Source organism: Bombina bombina, chromosome 6, assembly GCF_027579735.1.
Source record: "Bombina bombina isolate aBomBom1 chromosome 6, aBomBom1.pri, whole genome shotgun sequence".
Taxonomy (NCBI): domain Eukaryota; kingdom Metazoa; phylum Chordata; class Amphibia; order Anura; family Bombinatoridae; genus Bombina; species Bombina bombina.
Genome location: NC_069504.1, coordinates 620,884,305 through 620,908,504, shown reverse-complemented (window position 1 = coordinate 620,908,504; position 24,200 = coordinate 620,884,305). Strand labels below are relative to the sequence as shown.

At 36.6% G+C, this 24,200-nt stretch overlaps 2 protein-coding genes across 3 annotated transcripts in view; one reads left to right on the top strand and one right to left on the bottom strand.

The window, feature by feature from the left end:
* Positions 1–11,708, bottom strand: part of FAM174B (family with sequence similarity 174 member B) — a 190,815-nt gene extending 179,107 nt beyond the window's left edge. The window contains exon 1 of the mRNA XM_053717631.1: positions 11,145–11,708. Coding sequence (XP_053573606.1) covers positions 11,145–11,440 — 296 coding nt within the window. The 5' untranslated portion in view covers positions 11,441–11,708. The remainder of the gene's footprint in view (positions 1–11,144) is intronic.
* LOC128663345 (translation initiation factor IF-2-like) overlaps positions 11,703–24,200 on the top strand; it is a 65,845-nt gene continuing 53,347 nt past the window's right edge. The window contains exon 1 of one of the 2 annotated variants that reach the window (XM_053717633.1): positions 11,703–11,897. In XM_053717633.1, the coding sequence (XP_053573608.1) occupies positions 11,781–11,897 (117 nt within the window). In that variant the 5' untranslated portion in view covers positions 11,703–11,780. Of the gene's footprint in view, positions 11,911–24,200 lie in introns of both variants that reach the window. The other variant, XM_053717634.1, reaches the window with a different exon arrangement.

The following is a 24,200-nucleotide window of genomic DNA, read 5'->3' as shown; positions in this document are numbered from 1 at the left end:
AAGGTCCTGTTCCAGGCGGTGAAGTCTTCTTTCAAGCGGCGACCTCTTCTTTCTTCTTCCTGGAACATCCTTCGCGGAGCTGAAGACATGCGACCCTGGAACTGAAGCCCGGCGACCGCAGAGCCATGGAGCTTGGAGGATCCTCTTTGTATGATCTTCGCCGCACACTGGATAGAGAATTCCAGGGACACAATTAAAAATGGCGTCCCTTGAATTCCTATTGGCTGATTTGATTCTTCAAATTCAAAATCAGCCAAAAAGGATGAGAGCTACTCAAATCCTATTGGCTGTTCAAATCAGCCAATAGGATGCGAGCTACTGAAATTCTATTGGCTATTCAAATCAGCCAATAGAATTTCAGTAGCTCTCATCCTATTGGCTGATTTGAACAGCCAATAGGATTTGAGTAGCTTTTAGAGCCCAAAGCAACTTTAAAATGAACTTAGAAGACAGGCTACTATCAATTTTTTAAAATCTCTCCCCAAAGGAGCATGAAAACCCACATTTAAAAGAGCATAATACTCTCTATTTGGGTGCGGCATATGCAGTATTTAGATAACAGAATCTCCAAAGGAGTCCCCTTACAGTAATTGTTCACAGAAAGAAAAGACAATATCTAGACAGAAAGACAGCCACAGGAAGAGGGGGAAAGCAAAGGAAGACAGACATGAAGTGAGAGAAAGCAACACAGAAGTAGAAAGATTTCAAAATCCCAAATATGAAGTATTCACTTGCATTTCTTCTTAATTAGTTCTACAACTTACATTCCAGAGGTTATAATTTAATTAGCAGTGACATTGGGAATTTGGAAATCCCAATACAAATGGTGCTATGATTAAAGCTTAAAATGACAGTGACAGTAAATTAAATTCTGCTGCCTCAGGGCCATCTGCTGCATCTGATTGATGATTCTTGTATTAATTCAGTGTGTGTTTAGATAACTAACTTGTGTTTTCCCCTTCAGCTTTCATTAGGATTGTAAAACCAGCATTGGTTAAAGCACATTCCTAGGGCACTGTGGTTATTCTGAGTTTATCACAGTGTTGTAACAGAAGTCTGTACAAGAAAAAAAGTGAACACATTTTGGAAAATAGATTCATTTAAAAGGGACAGTCTACTCAAGATTTTGTATGGTTTAAAAAGATAGATAATGCCTTTATTACCCATTGCCAGTTTTTGCATAACCAACATGGTTATATTAATACACGGTTTACCTTGTATCTAAGATTTGGAGACTGCCCCCTTATTTCAGTTCTTTTGACAGTGCTGACTCATAAATAACTCCACAGGAGTGAGCATAATGATATATATATATGGCACACATGAACTAGCGCTGTCTAGTTGTGAAAGCCTGTAAAAATGCACTGAGATAAGAGGTAGCCTTCAAGGGCTGTAGTCTGATCTTTATCTAAGTCACGGCTCGACAAACCCAGGAGCCTGGAAGCCACTGGCTCCTAGAATTTTACCCCTGGCTCCTAACTTTTTGAGGTTATTCTACACATATCAATATATACAAATCTTACTGTCTGGCTCCTAAATATTCTTATTGGCTCCTAAAAATTCTTACTGGCTAATTTTTAAACCGATTTGTCAAGAACTGATCTAAGTCACAACTCTAGACAAACACAATCTGACTAAACTTATGATACACAAACAGTTGTACTATTCACATTTTTATTGAAGACTGAGTAATCATACATAGTGCAGGCTGGAAAAAGTAACCCCTTGATTTTAGTGCTTGTAGATCCTCCTTTACAGCATCAAACATTTTCTGTAGCTACTTATATGACTTGCACAACACTTAAGTTTTCATCCAGCCCATTTCATAATTCAGCCAAAGCAATCATTTTCAAGGAAACAAAAAACCAATACAGGGCAAAGTCAAGGAAGACCTTTTTCCTATCAAAATGAATCCTTGTACAAGTAGAATACCCTTTATCCAAAATGTTGGGACAAGAAAAAGGTTGAATTTTGGAACAGTTTGGATTTCAGAATATTTGCATCTGTAAAATGGGAAAGCGTGGATGTGACCAAGTATAAACAACAATATCGTATATGTCATTTAGGCAATATTTATGTGTCTTAATACAGCTTATAAATGCAAAACTAAGGTAGTTTTATATCATTTTTAATACTTCTGCATACATAGCTTTTGAATTAAAGCACTGTTTTAAATATAGGACTAGCATTTACATTTTAGAACACAAAAACAAACCAAAAGATGCAGACCGAGAATAGATATAGAGATTATATATATATATATATATATATATATATATATATATATATATATATATATATATATATACATACATACATACATACATACATACATACATACATACATACATACATACATACATACATATACATTAACAAGTCTGGATTTTAGAATAATTCTGGAATTCCAGATTGGGGGATTTGCACCAGTAAAAGGAATCTTACACACAATATACATAGCACACTTTTCTATATTATTAAAGTAAGCATCACATGTGCAACTATTGCATCACACTACCAACCTGGAATCCATCTAACGTCTCATCTTTCTTAAAGGGACAGTCAAGTCCAAAAAAAAAACTTTCATGATTTAAATAGGGCATGCAATTTTAAACAACTTCCCAATTTACTTTTATCACCAATTTTGCTTTGTTCTGTGGTATTCTTAGTTGAAAGCTAAACCTAGGAGGTTCATATGCTAATTTCTTAGACCTTGAAGGCTGCCTCTAATCTGAATACATTTTGACCACTAGAGGGCATTAGTTCACATGTTTCATATAGATAACATTGAGCTCATGCACGTAAAGTGACCTAGGAGTGAGCACTGATTGGATAAACTGCATGTCTGTCAAAAGAACTGAAATAAGGGGGCAGTCAGCAGAGGCTTAGATACAAGATAATTACAGAGGTAAAACGTGTATTATTATAACTGTGTTGGATATGCAAAACTGGGGAATGGGTAATAAAGGGATTATCTTTCTTTTTAAACAACAAAAATTCTGGTGTTGACTGTCCCTTTAATTCCTATTTAACATCTGGCTCCACCTTTTTGGCAAATCCACTGTCTCCCATACTCTTCTAGTATTAAATTATTGTTCTCACCTGTAAAGTACTCCCAGCATACCCATCGTACAAAATCTCGTTTTCAAATAAAATTCCAACTAACCCCTCAACTCCTTTTTAGATGCATGTCATTGCGCTCCTCAGATACACTTTTAAGACTCCTCTTTACCATTTCCACATACCTGCAAATCTCTTCCATACTTAAAGTTGATTGGTCAAGTCCTAAAAGACAGTCTCAAGTAAATATAAACAGGAACTATATAAAATTTAGGCAAAATGTTTTAATACATTTTTAATGCATAGTTTAAATTTTACCTCAAATCACTCTCAGACCATACACATTGATAGTTGAATGTAACTTTTAATCTATATTTGCCATCCATAAATCACAAGGTAGTGGTGTGATCTGCACAATTCCCAATAGCCAGAAGTAATAACAAGTAACCACTTCCAGTCCCCTTTGTGCATTGCATTTAAGAAAGGATTTAAAATATGCATTCTTCATTTATACAAATTATAAATAGAACTCTAAAAAAAAAAAAAAGTTAGGCCACTGGCATAACAGCCAGCGGCTGTATCTTCAAATAAAGTGTGCTTCTGCGTGCTAGTGCGAGACTGTGTGAAGAAGAGGAAGAAAGGTTGTTAAAGTATTTGTGTCACCTTACCTTTAAAGCAAACTGTTTTAATATCATTAAAAAAGGGAAGCACTACACTTCTAGACTCCTGATCTAGGGAGATGACATCCTAATGCCAGAACAGGAAAAGATGATTTCATAAGTGCACATGAGAAGTTCATATTTGGGAGTAATAGTATCTGCCATTGGTCTGCGCCACTCAAAAGGGACAGCTACAATAACACATTAAAACAGAACTGTTAAGGTTTAGGCCTCTGCCATGGCCTGAATATAAATAGACATACCAGGGGGAATACCTTGGGAGATTCACATATAACTATTGTAGGCAGCATTGTGATAGGCTAGGCACTGACCAATGCCTTTTTAGCAACACCTCCAACCCACCTGACTACAATCAGATATTTCCATACATCAAAGATGTGGGATTTATTTCTGTATTTTTTTTATTTTATTATTTTTTTTTTTTTTTTTTAAATAGCTAGTATGCCTCTACAGTCTGAGAACTTTCTACAAATGGAGTATTACAAAATACATAGAGGCAAGCTACAATGAAGAAATAAACTTGTTCAATATCTTACAGGATACAGAGTATGAAACAATTACACAGGGAGTGAACTAAGCAGCAATAAGAGATCAACAAAATTCTACACTCAGAAGCAGAAAAAAAGAAACCAAGAAATTAATTTAAAACAAGTTAAAACCCAAAGCACAACCGAAAAACAAAAACCTACAGGAAATGTCAAATATAAAATACTGTGTTGAAGGCCTGCAATCACACTATTCAGAAGAACGAACACAACTACATAAAACAACAAACTGGGGTTAAATAAAGAAACCAAAACTCCTCGCAACTATCTTTCCTAAAAAGAAATATCTGGAAAGATCTACATAGAAATGTAAAAAAGAAAATCTGACAAAACAAACTCCAAATTCTTAAAAGAAATAGGTAAATTAAAAAAAAAAAATAATAAAAATAATACAGCATTGGAGAACTCAACCAATTATAGCCAAAATCAGCTGGATACACAAAATACAACCAATGAAATCTATGAAAAAAAATGAAACTAAACCAAAAATATATAAATGCGATATCAATGAAATTTCACCAGAAATGCTGAAATACATTTCCCACCAAACACATAAATCAGACATCATATATGGCCCAAAGACTAGAGCAAAGGACTTATAATCACTATCAATAAAAGTGGTTATAGAATGAATCCACATTACAAGGAATTTGGGCAACAGCATTATCAGAAAAATGTTCAACAGCAATTTAAAATATCAAAATCCTTGACCAAACACAATATACACAACAAAAGGCAAAATGATACGAAAATTAAAAACACAACAGCCATATCTATATCCTGCACAATCTGATCAACCACTGTGTACAGTAGGGCTGCACGATTAAATCGCTGCAGTTTTAAAACCGCAAGAGTATGTGAATTTTTAAAAAAATAAATAAAATTCTTCAGATGTGTCTCTACTGCATTGATTTGTATATAATTTCTTGCAAACCCCAAATCCATCTAGTGGTTACTTTCAGCACAATGGCTGTTTTACTTTCACTTTCAGCTTGATCTCAGTAGCAGCCGATCAATCTATAGAAGTCTAAAAGCAGAGCCCATGCAGGAGAGTGAAGAGGAGGGAAAGCCACTTACTTATATTTTCCCCTAGGGACGTCTGCAGTCTGAAACTTAGGGTATGTAATCATTATGGAACCTCCCACACTATCTCCTGCTCTCTGAGAAACAGCTCAAATACATAGCAGATGCAGTTAACCCCACAGCTGCCAAAAAGGCTAAAACTGCAGTCCCCTCTGCTAGCTAGCTGCTGGGTTAACTGCATCTACAATGTACTTGATATCAGCAAGGCACAGCATTTCTGAAAGGAGCAGCCCCCCACCCCTACTGCTATATGCATGTATGTGTTTTTTTTTTTTTTTTAAATCGTGATTCCCCCCCCCATATCGCATTGCCCTAGTGTACACCACCAAAAAAGCATGATCTACTTTGAATGTTTTGTACATTCTGAAAATTCAAATTGCCACAAAGGCTTATTCCTTAAAAATTACTGAGTGGGAAAGGAGAAAAAAAAATACACAAAGAGAGAGAAAAAAAAAACTCAACCAGGGGACAAACAATGACGTTGATGTACTCACAATTTGCATACACAAAAAGAGAGAAGCACTCAACCAGGGAACAACATTGACCCGTTGATCAATGTGCCTAAAGGGATAAGGCTGCACATCACTGACAAGGCCCACACTAAGCTGAAAAACGTACGTCTGGGATTTTAACATTTTTCTTACTCAGAGAGGTATTGCCTAGTATTTTGGGACCGGACTGTAGTAGTCAGAACCAGACTGATATACTACAGGAACGTTCTTTTCTGTGAAAAGGCACATACTGAGCAAAGAGAGGCTGTTCCTAGGGTGGTAACTATCCATAGAACAAGCTATTATGCTTTTGTTCATTCCCAGGTTGAGCGCTTCTCTATCTTTGTATATGAAAAAAACATAACAGAAAACAAATGCACCATTAAAGTTAATAAAAGGATTTGATTATTCCACCAGGTTAGAGGTGACAGTATGGGAATCTTCTTAAGTACCAGGAATAACTATTATTTTCATCAGTTATTTGTAGAGCGCCAACAGATTCCATTGCGCTATAAACAGAGGTATGATATGCAAGCTAACATTTATAAGGAACAAGTGGGTAGAGGGCCCTGCCAAGAGTTGCATTGTTGTAAATCAGCTCTCATAAAGGTGATCTACTAACAGCTGGGCTCATAGGCTTACATACTAAGGGGTTTGTGTATATTGCATGCATCCCTTAACAGTAGAGCCTTTGAAGGGATACTAAACCCAATATTTTTTTCTTTAATGATTCAGACAGAGCAAGCAATTTTAAGCAACTTTATAAGTTACTCCTAATGATCATTTTTTCTTCGTCCTCTTGCTATCTTTATTTAAAAAGCAGGAATGTGAAGAATAGGAGCCGGCCCATTTTTGGTTAAGAACCTGGGTTATGCTTGCTTATTGGTGGCTAAATGTCAGCCACCAATAAGCAAGTGCTGTCCATGGTGCTGAACCAGTAGAACCTATCAGGATGTAACGCACCAACAACTGTTAATTTGATTTGTCAATTAAAACCCACAGGCGTGGTTATAACTAAATAAAAGACCGCAGAGCCCCGCCTTCGAAAAAGCCGGTATACCCGGCGAAACATGTCAGGAGCAGGGGATATTGGGACCCCTCAGTTTTAATCTAGTATGTGCTAGTTAACGTTAACAAATTTGATATCTGAGCTGATGTTCATCATATACTCAGATTAGCTAGTCAGTTACTTAGATGGAGGAACAGCTACATAGTACTGAAGCAGAGAATTATTTCTCTAACCTAGCGACTCAGTAAACTGTTCATCTCCGGACTCTTATTTGTTATACTCGAGCTGTGTTTGCAATAGCTATAATGTGTTACCGTCTAACTCTAACCCTTGCTGCATTATAGAGCTCATGCATCTATGATCATTACGATCAGGTCAATGTTTATTGGCTAATTAGAGGTCTGCACGGTACACTAATGAAATCGGCCGATTATATTAGATATAGATAGATAGATAGATAGATAGATAGATAGATAGATAGATAGATAGATAGATAGAGAGAAAATAGTCACATGACTAACAATACTACCGTTGAAACCTCAACTTATGCCAAATCATAGAGTTATAATACTGAATAGCTCAATCGGCGGGGTCTGCTAATACTAACTAATATAACAGATACATTAAGCAACAATATTACTGTATCTAAGTGAATTGTTTATTACGATATACAAACAGCAATACAAACTAGTTCTCGTTCTATCATAACAGATACATAGTATCACCATAGTTGGTAACAAAGAATACATCTATGTTTCTCTAAAGTAACACGTTACATAGACTTGTCTCACACTAATTATTGACTGTTATATCTTTAAGTGTACAAGCTGACAAATCTGTATATTTGTTCCAATATTTACTTGGAATAATAACGTTAGAGAACTACTTTTAAGCTCTGCCCCACAGCTAATATAATAATTTTTATTCTGAAGTACTGATCACTAGTCTACGGTGTGGGAGCCTTTACATACTGTTACCGTCTAACTTCAACCCTTGCTGCATTATAGAGCTCATACATCTATGATCATTACGATCAGGTCAATGTTTACTGGCCAATTAGAGGTCTGCACGGTACACTAACGAAATCTGCCGATTCCATATACATATACAGAGAATCGTCACATGACTAACAATACTACCGTTGAAACATCAACTTATGCCAAATCATAGAGTTATAATACTGAATAGCTCAATCGGCGGGGTCTGTTAATATTAACTAATATAACAGATACATTAAGCAACAACATTACTGTATCCAAGTGAATTGTTTATTACGATATTCAAACAGCAATACAAACTAGTTCTTGTTTTATTATAACAGATACATAGTATCACTTTAGTTGGTAACAAAGAATACATCTATGTTTCTCTAAAGTAACACGTTACATAGACTTGTCTCACACCAATTATAGACTATTATATCTTCAAGTGTACAAGCTGACCAATCTGTATATTTGTTCCAATATTTACTTGGAATAATAACTTTAGAGAACTACTTTCTAGCTCTGCAACACAGCCAACATAATAATTTTTATCCTGAAGTACTGATCACTAGTCTACGGTGTGGGAGCCTTTACATATTGTGTCACATTTTATAACACTAGGAAATGATGTGAACACAACTATTCAACCACACATTTTCTATACTGATATTGAACTCTACCAGAATCTTATATATTATTGATACTGTACACTAGCCGTCTAGGGTTTTTAAGTGAGCCCAATTTTTAACTAATCATAATAAAGGTTATATTTTAATGTGTTTTTCTTATGTACTAATTAACCACTGCATAAACTCATAGAATTGAATCTTACAAGGTATGAGTGCTAATATGTGTACACTTTTCCTGCAACTGTCTATAGTTGCTTTGTAGTCACAGTACATAGTACACAGCACCTAAGGGCATCATTTATTTCTTCTATTTTTAGGCCAAATGCCGATATATGAATAGAGCCCACCTTGTTTAACAAAATAGGAGTGCCATCACAAACCCCCTTTCCTTTGGATATATTGAGAAGAGAAAGGGGCCAATGACAGAGCCTTGTGTAACCGCAACAGAAAGAAGTAGAGGATGCACCAGAAAAGGCTACAGTAAGGTACAGTTAGACAGGTGGAAGAACCATGAGAGGGCTGCGTCGTAAATGCCGAAGGATTTGAGCAAGATTGGGTGGTAAACAGTATCAAAGGCTGCAGACAGATCAAAGAGGATTAATAGATAGAAATGGCCTTTCGATTTTGCTGTAAGCTAGTCATTAGTAACCTTGAGGATTGCTGTTTATGTGAAGTGAAAACCAGGATTTACTGTTCCTCTGATCATCAAGTGTAGAATTCCTTCAACTAAGAAATACTAGAAAAATAAAGCCGCACATGGGCACTTCCACTAAATGTAGTTAAAACAAAAAGGTTTATGGGGTTCTAGAGAAGACCCATAAACAAAAACTTCAAACCTCAACCTACAAATGAATGATGTTTTGCTGGAAGAGCCAGACTTGCATTAAAAAAGGGACAGTCTAGCCAAAATTAAACTTTCATGATTCAGATAGGGCATGCAATTTTAAAAACAACTTTCCAATGTACCTTTATCATCAAATTTGCTTTGTTCTGTTGGTATTCTTTGTTAAAAGCTAAACCTAGGTAGGCTCATATGCTAATTTCTAAGCCCTTGAAGGCTGCCACATATCAGTGCATTTGGACAGTTTTTCACAGTTAGACAGCGCAAGTTCATGTGTGTCATATAGATATCATTGTAATCACTCCTGTGGAGTTATTTACAAGTCCGCATGGATTGGCTAAAATGCAAGTCTGTCAAAAGAACTGAAATAAAGGCAGTCTGCAGAGGCTTATATACAAGGTAATCACAGAGGTAAAAAAGTGTATTAATATACAGGTAACAGTGTTGGTTATGCAAAACTGGGGAATGGGTAATAAATGGGTAATTATCTATCTTTTTTTAAACAATACAAATTCTGGAGTAGACTATCCCTTTAAATATGTTGCCCTAGTTATAAGGAAGATTTAAACTGGCTATAAGAGAGCTAAAGGAGAAATCACACAGAACTTTCTTTGCCATAAAAAAAAAAAAAAATGTATTATTATGCAATATTCAAACCAACACATCTAAACAACAGTAACCCACAGTCCTACTACTATGAGATGATATTGGCCATTTATCTTGTTAACAGCCTCTGTGCCATTAAGCAGCTTGTCCTTTCACATCAAGAACAAAAAATAATCTCACAAACCTATCCACCAGACCAACAGGTAGGGAGTATAAAAAGAAATAAAATATATGTCCTGTCAAAATAGTAAATAAAAAAAAATACACCAAAATTAACAGCTTACTATTTCTTACAAGGGGACAAGGGGACTGTATACTGGCAAATTATCTTACAAAAAAAAAATATATATATATATATATATATATATATATATATATATATATATTAATATATTATATAATTGTGGTGTGGGTGCACTCTCACTTGAACTGCCAGGGTGCTGTATGAGTAATTGTAGAAGCAAGTTTGGTATAAATACTATCATCAGTCAATAAGAATGTGAGCCAATATTGCCAACTTTGAGAAAATAAATGTTTTTATATATATATATATATATATATATATATATATATATATATATATATATATATATATATATATATATATATATATATATATAACACGTTGTAATGATGACAGTGACTAATGCATGTTCACTTTTGTGTGTTTTACATCAAGCATTATAAATATGCAACTGACCCTTTGGCCATATGCAAAAACCAGAATCGGATTATTATTTATAGTATATTATATATGATTATATAATTTGGACATGTGTGTGCATACACAAACACTTTTGGGGGGGAGGAGAAACAACTTGAGTTTTGCCACAAAAATATACACGTCAATTTTTGTTACCATATGGAATGTCCTTTTGTATAACAAATTTTGCTACAAACAAGGGGGGGGGGGATTTTATATATATACACACACACACACACATACACGTTACCACCTACAATAAACAAAAGTAAATACTTAAGAGAAAATAAATTAAATGAATACACTTAGTTTGAACATATGAACATATAAATGTATATATGTATTTTTTCACCACATTTAAGACTAATATAATAGATTTTTCCTCCGTGACACCAATGACAGATCCATGTCAAGTGTGTGACATGTGGTAAAAATCCCACTAGAATGTGCAGGTGAAAAGTAGTTGTTCCCTAGCTCATGACCAATAACAAATGTGCCAGATATGGTGACATACCTGAAAATCTTAACCAACAGGCACAAAATAATTAAGGTGCTGAACCCACACACGAAAATCACCACGTTCTTGATAGTTGGCAAGTCCTTCAGAATGGTGCTGATCCGGTTAACCATAGAAGTAGAGTTCCCCAGGTCTATGAAGTGCTCCTGCGTGCTGTTACTCACAGCCTTAGCTACAGTAGGCTGCGTGCCCCGCTCATTAATAGCTGCCTCCAAGGCTCTCCTATGGGACAGACTCCCCAGTGCTCCATGTGCAGCCAGACACACCAGCACGGCCAGCAGGAGAGCTTGCATCTTCACGCTGCTGCTATGCACAGTATGTGCTGCCTCCCCAAAAGAGGCACAGTTTAGGAAACCACAATCCTGCAAGTCTACCAAGCAGGTGAACTCTAGATCTATATAACCCAGAGCACTAGCTTCCAGTAATAGCTAGACATGAACTGTGCCCTGCTCACTCGGCCAAGTGTATAATTCCTCCCGACTGTGCGCCGCGTCCCTGGGCTCGCTACCTCCTTTGCAGCTTCCCCAGGATCACAGATCCTGCTGGTGTGTTTTGCACAGGAGGCTGCAGGAAATGGGAACCCGGAAGAGTTTTTACACCACGTTGCAGTGAATCATTTGATGAGGGGCACACATGGGAGGGCTGGGAGGTTTGGAAAGGGACAGGAATCTTATTGGATGCTCCAGTGTTGGTGCCTACAGCGGATTGTCACGTTGGATGAAGCGCAGTTACGCTGACAAGTTATCAACGGTATTATCAACGGGTACTTTACATTTCAAATATTGTTTTAAAGAAACATTTTCTTACCTGTGAAAAAATAACATCATCCTGTAAAAGATTTGTCAAGTCACTATTTGAGGTCTGTTCTCCAGACCACTGTAAGGAATAGCAAAATCACAAGATAAACATTAAAAAAAGCTGCAAGTTTCTTACATTATGATCACTAATTTAAATAAAGTCACAAAAACTACATAAAATAATATCAATTGTATATGTACAAAATTGTAAATTTAGATAATTTGAAAATGTTAACTAGATTAGTAAAACTAGAATATATTAGCTAATTTACAATATATTTCATGTTTTAACAAACCGATGTTTGCTTTTTGTATTTATTAAAGGCACAGTTTTTGCTTTTATTATTACATTTCTGCTTTGTTGCTTTAGTATCCTTTGTTAAAGAGTAAATCTTGATAGTTTTATAGGATTTCAGGAGCATACTTGTGTATTTATTTCTGTGGCAGCATGGTTTGCAACATTGTTAGTAGCAGTATTTTACAATGTTGCAAACATTACTGACCCAGAGTACTAAAGACTTGTGCACGCTTCTAAATTCTGATCAGACTATTTAGGCAGTAGACTGTAGACCCTTCAACCAAGGATACCAGGAGAACAACGCAAATTGTATTATAGTTGTAAAATGGAAAGTTGTTAAAAATTGCATGCTCTATCTTATCCATGAAAGTTTATTTCTGATTTTACTGTCCCTTTATTAACAAGTCTAAACTATAATACTATTTTTAAACAAAAATATGAGCATAAAAATGTGTAATTAGTTTAAAATATAGACTTCAAATGAGTCTTTTGATAAACAGAAAACAGATATAAACATAAATGAAAAGAGGTGCTAATTTGGATATCATAATAGATTTCTTTCTACCTGAACTACACCACAAAGTAAAAAACTAATACTCAATATTAAAAAACATTTCTAATGTTTGTTGGTCACAATATATTTCTTTCTGGTAACACTTTCTATGACAACACCAAATAGGCATAGGCAAATATTCATTTTCTCTTGCAAGGTGTATCCAGTCCACGGATTCATCCTTACTTGTGGGATATTCTCCTTCCCTACAGGAAGTGGCAAAGAGAGCACACAGCAGAGCTGTCCATATAGCCCCCCCCCCCTAGCTCCACCCCCCAGTCATTCTCTTTGCCGCGTTAACGCACTAGGTTCTCTCTTTTTTCTGCATTTTTTTAACTAAATGAATGCCTAAAGCAGCTGCAGTCAACTGTTTTTGTCAGCAGATTAAAGAGAAATGCAACCCCAATTTTTTCTTTCCTGATTCAGATAGAACATACAATTTTAAACAACTTTCCAATTTACGTCCATTATACAATAAAACAACTCAGGGGTGTGCAAGTGTCTCCAGCACTATACGGCAGCAGTTTTGCAGTAATTTTATACATTAGCAAAAGCACTAGATGGCAGCACTATTTTCTGTCATGTGCTTTAGACATATGCACGCTACCTATCTAGATATCTCTTCTACAAAGGCTAACATAAGAACAAAGCACATTTGATATTATAAGAAAATTGCAAACTTTTTTTTTTTTTTTAAACAAGTTTTTTTATTGAGGTATTCAACAGGTACAAAACAATAATATACTCAAGTACATCAAGGCAGGAATGACAATTAGCCTAGGATTCACATGCGGAAACAGTTACAACATTTAATAGCGAGGAGTGTGAAACGGCAGAAATAATATAGTACAATATAAAGGTAGTACCTCTTTTTTTAACACATAAGATTTCCTCTAATAACAGGTGGAGCTATTCATAGACCCCGCAGGGTTAAAGAAACCATGAAGGAGGAATTATTTTCCTGAGTATAATATAAGTTGCGTTGAATGCAATAGCTTTGAACAAGTTATTAGTAATGCAAATGTTAAAGGGCCATAATACCCAAATGTTTAAACACTTGAAAGTGATGCAGCATAGCTGTAAAAAGCTGATTAGAAAATATCTCCTGAACATCTCTATGTAAAAAAGAAAGATATTTTACCTCAAAAGTTCCTCAGTAGCCACCTCCCATTGTAAAGGATTTCTAAGCAGCATTTTAGTGTGTTTGTCCTGGGACATCTGAAGGGACTAGCATCGTGCACTCTCATATTATTTCACCAATCAGGTAAAGGAAGCTTACTATGAAATCTCATGAGAGTTAAGTCAAATCTCATGAGATCACAGTAAGAGTTCATGACCTCAGCACTGCTGATGCTGCTGATTGGCTGCTGTTCATTTCTTCATTTTTTTTTTTTTTACCTGCAGCTGGGAGCAGCTGAGTATAACTTTTTACACAGAACTTACTCTGCTGAGCTGAGGAAATTGTGAGGTAAAATATCTTCCTTTTTTACATAGAGATGCTCAGGTGATATTTTCCTGTCAGCTTTTTACAGTTACACTGCATCAGTTTCAAGTGATTTAGCATATGAGTATTATGTCCCTTTAAGCAGTCTTGCTATTCCATGAAGGGGAACTATGGTCAGTCTAATGGTGCACTGCAAGATGAACATATAAAGATAGTAGTTAGGGTGCGGTACAAGCTAGAAAGACCGCATAGTGAACCCTCCTGTAGGAGGTATATTATATGAGAATATGGGGGGGGGTGGGAGTTTAAGTAGATTAAAGGGACATTCAGCACTTAGTGTAACAGGTTTTAATATTGTAAATTAAGAAACGGAGGTCCGCCTACACTATACCCCTCCTCCCTTGCCGCCTTGCTTCTGTCCTAATCAGCGGCGCTAACTACTCTAATACCCGGTCAATATGGATGCCGAACTCCCCCCACTATTACTTAGCTGCCTTCTTCTTAAACTGATAAGCAAATCAGAATCCAGTCCTCGGACTGAAATTGCACGCGCGTGCAATTTCAGTCCGAGGACTGGATTCTGGTAGCATGCTTAGTCAGCTGGGACCTCTTAATAAGGTTTATTATCTGTTCTTACTTTGTCCACATACATACAAAGTATTTCAATTTTATCAGTGATATTTATCAAAGTATAACAAGATCAAATAATTATATAATATAGAGATTAGAATACTGGAACTAATTCTGAGAAGAAAAAATAATTTTACCAAATTTACATGAAACCTTTATAAATAATTGTATACAAACCATTTTACTATTAAACATTTAAAATAAATAATATTTTATATATTTAAAAATATGCACACACTCTCTACGTGTGTGTGTAAGTGTAATTGTCTGTGGTGGGGCCACGTGTGTGTGTGATTATGGCTAAACTCTGCTATATGCACTTGTTTAGCAGCTGTTTTTCAGTTCTCACGGTAACATTCCTGAAAGCCTCTTATTACTAGTGTTTTCTAGAAAAACGTACAGAAAACATTGATTTCTTGGAACAGAAAATCAAGTTAGTCTTGCCCTTCAACATTCTTCTTATGGTATTACTTTAACATAAGACTTTATCAATAAATCTCTGGCTACCAGAAGGTTAAATCAAAAGTTCATGTGTTAAAAAAAGATTTTGCTATGAAAAGGTGGTGTTTATTCAAATTATATACATTCCTGTATTAATTCAAATGCTTTAATCAGGGTTCAGAACTGTTTTCTGTACAATAACTATAATTGCCTAAAAAAATATTGTAATTTCAAGGTGTTCCATTTAAGACACCATATGCCACACATAACACTAACCGTTCAAGTCAAATTTGGAAATAAGCAATAAGACATATAGTCTATAGATGTTTCTAACTGCTTATTGTTGTTGAATGTCAGATATAACCAGCATCAGAACAAAGGCCCCATTTATCAAGCTTTGTATGCTGCTCTGGGTGATCACTGCAGAAAGTTAGGAAGCAGCAGTCATCAGACCACAACTTCCTAACCAGTATGCCATCTATTAGGTGGAGGATTATATCACCCTGGGGTGATTGAAAACCCCTGCTCACGCATCATTGGGCTAGTGCGAGCAAGGGGGCAGCATTGCACAAGCAAATGCCGATCACATTTTGCAATCCTGGCGGACAGGTTCACGTGAGCGGACACTGTCCGTCTGGCAGATGACAAATGCCGGCCATAGTGCTGAGTTCAGACTAGATCCTTTTTATTTTTTAAATGAAACTTGAAATTTGACTTCATCTACCAAAGCATAAGCACCCACTGAGTTACTTCTTTAATACCAATGAGTCACTATTGTGTGTACAACAAGCAACTCCTGCTGCACATGCTACTATTAATATTATTTGTCTCAAAGCTGTAAGGTTCATTGTGAAAAAAACTTCCATAGAATGCAGATTCCAATATTATTTTCAAATATTGTAGGTAGCCTTATTTAATTAAACTCTCACTCCTTCCTATGAACAAATATATCCTGCAGCAATGGTCCAGAGTGGAACAAGATGTTTCTTAAGTATGTTTATATATATATATATATATATATATATAAACCAAAAGTAAAAGTCACTGTTACTGTCCTATTAAAGATTAGTTGTCTTGTAGACATAAACAAAGTCCGGTAAATGTGCGTGCTCCGTGTCAAAGCAATAAGCTGTAGGAAATATGTATAAAGAGCTTTGAGTCACTTGAAACAACTCGGCAAACCCCCTGTACACTCCTATGATGGTTATCAGTGAATGTACCAGAGACTAAGTGCGCTTCAGAAAACCCGGAGGCTTAGGAGTACAACAAGCGGTATACAAACAGAGTGTGCGGTACCTTCAAATCTCAAACATAAAGAGAGAAGACCAGGACCAATGATCCCAGACGGCGTGAATGCCTTTACTCACCGCACCTCTGGACCGCTGACCCCAAATAGCTCAGTCTCTATTTAGAGAAAAGACCTCCGGAATTCACTTGTATGCACTCAATGGTCTCCTCAGCGTAACTTCGAAAAGGCGTCCTACTGTGCAGGAGGGGGCGTGACGTACGTGCTTCAGCGTGTTGAATCCATGCGCTGATCCTTGTCAATATTGAAAACAGAGTTCCCATAAACCGGCTTTGGAGCAATGGGTCCCAGAACTGCTGCTGCTGCCCGGAATATTAGAAATGAAGTAGAAGAAAAGTTGCTAGCAGCAGTCTTAAAAGCATACAGTCTTTATTGAAACATCAATAGTAAAAACACTCCAGGAAAAGCCACAAATGCATACACAACATTTAGTCCGCTAACATGTTTCGGCCTGGGGCCGTAATCATAGCTACTGGACTATGCACCTGCGTACCTTAAAAAGCACCAGGATCACCCTGATTGGGTAAAAACAAAATTACACATTGTGATGCTGTTTTAACTCTTTGAGTACTTTAACAGAAAAACACTATATTTCAATTAGAAATTTCAATTACAAAGAACCTGTCACCATTCCATACCTAGTAAAAATATACAAACAAAAATAACAGTAAAATGATCTAATGAAAGCTAGTTAGAAGGTCTTGGATGTTAAATGGAAATATGGAAAAAAATTCGCATTTGTACACACTATGTTGAAAAACTGTCAACCGGCCAAATTGTATTAACATTAGAATACAATACAAAATATGAGACAATACATATATAAAATTACTGAAATAGTTTACATAACATTAGAGTAGACTGTAAATAACAGTTATATTGTATAAATTTGAATGGTGGCCACTAGCGTTATAAAATCACCAGAGATTTAATATGGAATAAAAGAATATATAATTATTTCCTATTCTGCCTCCTGATCATAATCTGTCAAATACTAGATGGGGAACATAAAAATGTACTGAACTAGAAAGAGAGGTAGCCTAATATTTACAGAACCTACTATAATAGATTTGTAGTATATTGTGTGTTACATAGGCACTGCATAAATTCTTATGACATATATATTAATGAAGTAATGAAAATGGAGTTCAAACTACACAAAACATCCAATGCATTGGCACCTCTAATGTTTTACTCTTTGTGGAAATTGCGGTGATGCAGCTAATAGATGCCTAGCCCACAAAGGAAAATGAATGAAGACTAAGGAAAGCTCTATATTGTAAAAAAAGGGAATAACTGAGGGCACAAAATTACAAAATTACTAGATTGCAGGGGATTGAGTCAGGCGCCGCAGAAGAGGGAATGGAGACCTATGGCTCGAAGAATCATTGCCAATAATTAATTAGATCATACTCAGAATTCAGGCCAGTAGGTACACGAGTCTGAAGTCTGAAAATCCAAAACATTTCCCTCTTCTGCAGTAACCTATCCCTATCCCCTCCCCTAGGGGGACAGGTAACTCTTTCAATAGGTGCACAGGTAAGCAGTGATCAAGTGCTACCTGAGCACGAAACATGTCTGCTCTGTGTGCCTGCTACACTAACCTGGATTACTTTTTGTCCTTTGTGGACATTCTTTGTTTTTAAATGTCCTAATAAAACACTCAGTTTTTTATTCATCAACTTTGGCTTTGAAGCGCTTATTTTGGTTCTCTCTGTGGATCATGGATTTAACTCTTTCAATAGCCTGCCATTTCAGTGTACTAACACTGCTACGGTGATGTTTAGCAAAATGCTGCACCAAAGGTGTAGATGCCGTTCCTGCCTGTATTGTCGACAAATGGTTCCGTATGCGGACCTTCACCTCTGTTGTGGTGAGTCCCACATACTGTAAATGACAGAGGGTACAACTGAGGACATAAACCACATATGTGGAGGTGCACTTTAGACATGTTTGCATGGGGAACCTTTCACCTGTCACCTCAGACTTGATGTTGTCTGCAGGGAGAACAAATTCACATACCCTACATTTATTGTGACATTTGAAGATACCCCTATGTGTAAGCCAGGAGCTCTGTCGTGTATCGGTTTTGGGCAAGACTGATGGTGACAACACGTTACCTAGAGTACTTGTTTTTCTATAGGAACACCGCAGTCCTTGGGAGACACAATTCTCTAATTTGTCATCCGCAGCAAGAAAAGAAAAGTGTTTTTTCACTATTCTGCAAATGTCCTGGTATTCCTGACTGTATTCTGTAACAAAGGTTACTCCTTTGTGTTGTCCCTCAGATGTATTATGAACATTCCTAGTTGTGTCCAAAGTTTGCACCCTATCAAGCGCATCAACCTGATTTCTTGCTTTTTTGATGACATGGGAGCTATACCCCCTACTCTTCAGTCTGTTGGTCAAATCCTTTGATTGTTCTGCATATTTATAGGGTAGTGTGCAATTGCGTTTAACCCTAGTAAATTGTCCCTTGGCAACCGCATAAGGTACATGCCTTGGGTGACAACTACTCGCATGGAGGAGAGTGTTCCCTGCTATGGGTTTCCTATAAATCTCAGTAAGCACTTTTCCATCATCTGTACCTTTTGATAGTGATGTCTAAAAAGTTTATTTCACTTTCACTTAGTTCGTGGGTGAACTTAATTCCAATGTTATTGGAGTTCAAATACGCCACGAAAGATGTAAACTGCAGTGTGCTCCCTTTCCATACAAGTAATAGATCGTCTATGAAATGAACATAAAAACAAATCAAATGTCTGTAGGGATTTCCATCTCCAAAGACGTGGGACAGCTCCCACCAACCCATAAAAAGGTTGGCATAGGAGGGGGCAAACTTGGCCCCCATAGCTGTCCCACGTCTCTGGAGATAAAATCTGTCCTCAAATGAAAAATAATTGTGAGTAAGCAAAAACTTTAATACTCTAAGTATAAAGCACCGAAAATCCATAGAAAAGTCAGAATAGCGCTCCAGAAAAAAACCAACTGCTGTTAGACCCTCCTCATGAGGAATCGAGGAGTACAATGCTACTACATCAATAGTTGCCCATTTATAACAAGCACTGTTCCACTTTAATTTGTCTAGAATCGTTATTACATCTTTTGTATCTCGGATGTAACTATGTAGATTCTGTACAAGTGGTTGTAGAATACTATCAACCCATTGTGACACATGTTCCAACAGAGAATTTATGCCACTAACTATTGGACGACCCCTGACTTCTGTCAGGGATTTGTGGACTTTGGGCAAATGGTGGAAAATGGGCACAACTGGGTGATCAACCACCAAGAACTCAAAGGTTTTTCGGTCGTAGTGCCCATCCTCCAACCCATCGTCCAGAATGTCCAATAGTTCCTTCTTAAATGTGGTGGTAGGATCCCTATCAAGAGGGATATAATCCTCAATGTTGGTAAGCTGGCGTAGTGCCTCATTTACGTAATCAGTCTTGTCCAAAACCACGACAGAGCCCCCCTTATCGGCTGTGCGTATAACAATGTCTTTGTTCTCTTGGAGCTCCTTAAGGGCCGCTCTCTCAGACCTAGACAGGTTGGGAGTCTGGTAGACAGCTGAATCTTTGAGTTTAATCAAGTCACGTTCCACCCGTTTAAAGAAAGTCTCAAGGGTGGAACCCCTGTTATGAATAGGGTAGAACTCTGATTTATTTTGAAAACCACTAGCTGCATTAATACTCTGTTTATTGGTCAGTGATAATGAATCATGTGATAAGCTCTCCAAATTAATTAAATCACATGTTTCACCAAAATTAAGTCTACTTAGTTTAGGGGCATATGTGAGCTGAGCTGGCTGTGGGTTGAGACAATCCCCTTGTCTAGACTGTTGGGATTCTGTGAAAAAATGTCTCTGAAGAGTCATATTACGTATAAGTTTATTTACATCGAGGATAGTGTTGAATACATTGAAATGATTAGTTGGAGCAAAATTCAAACCATGACTGAGTAGAGAGATTTGTGGGTCTGTTAAAGTAAATCCTGATAAATTTATCACATTATTTACATTAGTTATTTGTATTTCTTCCTTCCTCTCTGGCCTCTCAACTGGTAGTGGTCCTGACCTTTTTGTCCTATCCCTGTACGCTGTGGGGGAAGACGAAAAACCTGTTCTATCTGGCGCTGATCATCATCAGATATACCTGTTTGTGAAACTGTTGCGCTTTTATCAACATACTTGGTAGAAGAACCCTTGGGTTCAGCGTGTTTAATCTTAGGTATCACTGCTTGTAACTGATGTTGATCAGAACCAGATGCCTCACAAACTACTTGTAGCGATGAATTCTGTTGGGCATTTTTAAGTATGCTTCTTGGTGGTTCATCACCACTTGAAGCCCCATTATCATCCCCTGACTCAAAGTCAGTGTCTGAATATGTCACTCTCTTAACTTCTGTATTATGTGTAGCCCCTTGATCATTATTTGTATTCCTATTCCTGCTACTATTTTGTCTATTTCTAGATCTGCCTCTAGATTGCCTTCTTGATTTATTATCTGCCCGTTTCCATGTATATACAGAGTTACTATTGTAGTCTGTCTGGTCCCTTATAAATTTAGTTTGTTTTGTTTCAAGGACTGCTTTTTTCACCTGTGCAACTGTTATTTTAAGGATACCATCAAATTTAGCAAAGCTGGTCTCTAACTGTCTTGAATTCATTTCTGTCTGTAAAAGCCCTATCTCTCCTCTAATGGCTTTCAGAAGATTTGACTTATATGAAATTAATAACAGCATTAGGCGTGCAGAACAGTCAGACAAAATATCATTCCATGTACTAATAAAATCTGTATCAGTAACATCAAATGTGGGAAATTTGTTCAATCTCAAACCACGTGGTATAATCTTAAATTTGATATAGGTTTCCAAAGTCCAAATGTCCCACTGTAATTTGTGTTCCCTTATCAAAAACTTTTCCATGTCTTCAAACAAAGTGGACAATGAATAATTAGACTTATCAGTAGAAAAGATCCTCTCAATTTCTAATGTTGGATAGTCCCTTTCAGTGACAGGCAACAATGAATAAAAATTAGTGACCTCCATGGAGAAAAAAGGACAGCTCTGTAAGTCGGACTGAAACAGTAGGGTGCAACCAGGCAGAGCACCTGAATAAACAAACCAAAAGTAAAAGTCACTGTTACTGTCCTATTAAAGATTAGTTGTCTTGTAGACATAAACAAAGTCCGGTAAATGTGCGTGCTCCGTGTCAAAGCAATAAGCTGTAGGAAATATGTATAAAGAGCTTTGAGTCAGTTGAAACAACTCGGCAAACCCCCTGTACACGCCTATGATGGTTATCAGTGAATGTACCAGAGACTAAGTGCGCTTCAGAAAACCGGAGGCTTAGGAGTACAACAAGCGGTACGCAGGTGCATAGTCCAGTAGCTATGATTACGGCCCCAGGCCGAAACATGTTAGCGGACTAAATGTTGTGAATGCATTTGTGGCTTTCCCTGGAGTGTTTTTATATTGATGTTTCAATAAAGACTGTATGCTTTTAAGACTGCTGCTAGCAACTTTTCTTCTACTTCATATATATATATAAAGTAGCAGGGGTGAACGGCACTCACGAATAGATCAGCTACCTGGTGCTCTCACTAGGGAGAAACAAAGAAACAAACAGTAAAGCAGGTATGAATCCCACGGACGGACTCCGTGTTGTAGCCAGGATCCAAATAAAGCAGGCACACAGGTTTTTTCATAAACACTCCGGTTTATTTGAAACAACATTTCCAATAAACCAGAGTGTTTATGAAAAAACCTGTGTGGGATTCATACCTGCTTTACTATATATATATATATATATATATATATATATATATATATATATATATATATATATATATATATATATATATATATATATATATATATATATATATATATATATATATATATATATATACATGTGTATATATATATATAGTACTGTGCAAAAGAATGCTTTCAACATCAATTATCAATTAACAAAATACAAAGTGGGAGAAGAGAAGAAAAATCTACTGTAAATCAAATCAATATTTAGTGTGACCACCCTTTGCCTTCAAAACAGCATTAATTCTTCTAGGTAAACTTGTGCAAAGTCAGGGATTTTGTAACCATATAGGGCTAGGTTACAAGTGGAGCGGTATTTAGCATTTCCGCTCGAGCATAAACACTGATAGAAGTAATCTTCTTGCGCATGCAGGTTAGCGCGTGTATTACAAGTTAAAAGTAAAAGTTTTGCAGGTGAGAGAAACCTTATACGCCCTAATTTCAGGACTTTGGGTATCACAAACACACTAGCTTTTCTCCCATAGACTTAAAGGGACAGTCAGTTCCAAAAAAAACTTTCATGTTTCAAATAGGGCATGTAATTTTAAACTTTCCAATTCACTTTTATCACCAATTTTGCTTTGTTCTTTTGGTATGCTTAGTTAAAAGCTAAAACTTGAAAGGCTCATATGATAATTTCTAAGCTCTTGAAGGCTGCCTCTTGTCACATGCTTTTTTATTTGCTTTTCACAACAGGGGAGAGCTAGTTCACGTGAGCCATATAGATAACATTGTGATCACGCCAGTGGATTGTGGCAGACACTGCACTAATTGGCTAAAATGAAAGTCAATAGATAATAAATAAGATGTCATGTGATCAGGGGGCTGTCAGAAGATGCTTAAATACAAGTTAATAACAGGGGTAAAAAGTATATTAATATAACAGTGTTGGTTATGCAAAACCAATAAAGGGATTTTCTATCTTATAAAACAACAAAAATTCTGGTGTTGACTGCCCCTTTAAATGGAGAGTGTAGAAGAAAAAAAGCTAACACTTATATTTCACATTCCAATGTTCTTCACATACAGGAAAATGTTATTTTTATTTAAAATAAATATTTATATAAATATATATACATACAGTCATATGCAAAAGTTAAGGCACCTCTGAAAATTTCCATGATTTTAATTTATAAATAATTGGGTGTTTGGATCAGCAATTTCATTTTAATCTATCAAATAACTGAAGGACACAGTAATATTTCAGTAGTGAAATTAGGTTTATTGGATTAACAGAAAATGTGCAATATGCATCCAAACAAAATTAGACATGTGCATAAATTTGGGCACCCCAACAGAAATATTGCATCAATATTTAGTAGAGCCTCCTTTAGCAGAAATAACAGCCTCTAGACGCTTCCTATAGCCTGTAATGAGTGTCTGGATTCTGGATAAAGTTATTTTGGACCATTCCTCCTTGCAAAACATCTCCAGTTCAGTTAGGTTTGTTGGTTGCTGAGCATGGACATCCCACTTTAAATCACCCCACAGATTTTCAATGATATTCAGGTTTGGGGACTGGGATGGCCATTCCAGAACATTGTACTTGTTCCTCTCTGCATAAATGCCAGAGTAGATTTTGAGCAGTGTTTTGGGTCTTGTCTTGTTGAAATATCCAGCTCCGGCGTAACTTCAACTTTGTGACTGATTCCTCAACATTATTCTCAAGTATCTGCTGATATTGAGTGGAATCCATGCAACCCTCAACTTTAACAAGATTCCCAGTACCGGCACTGGCCACACAGCCCCACAGCATAATGGAAC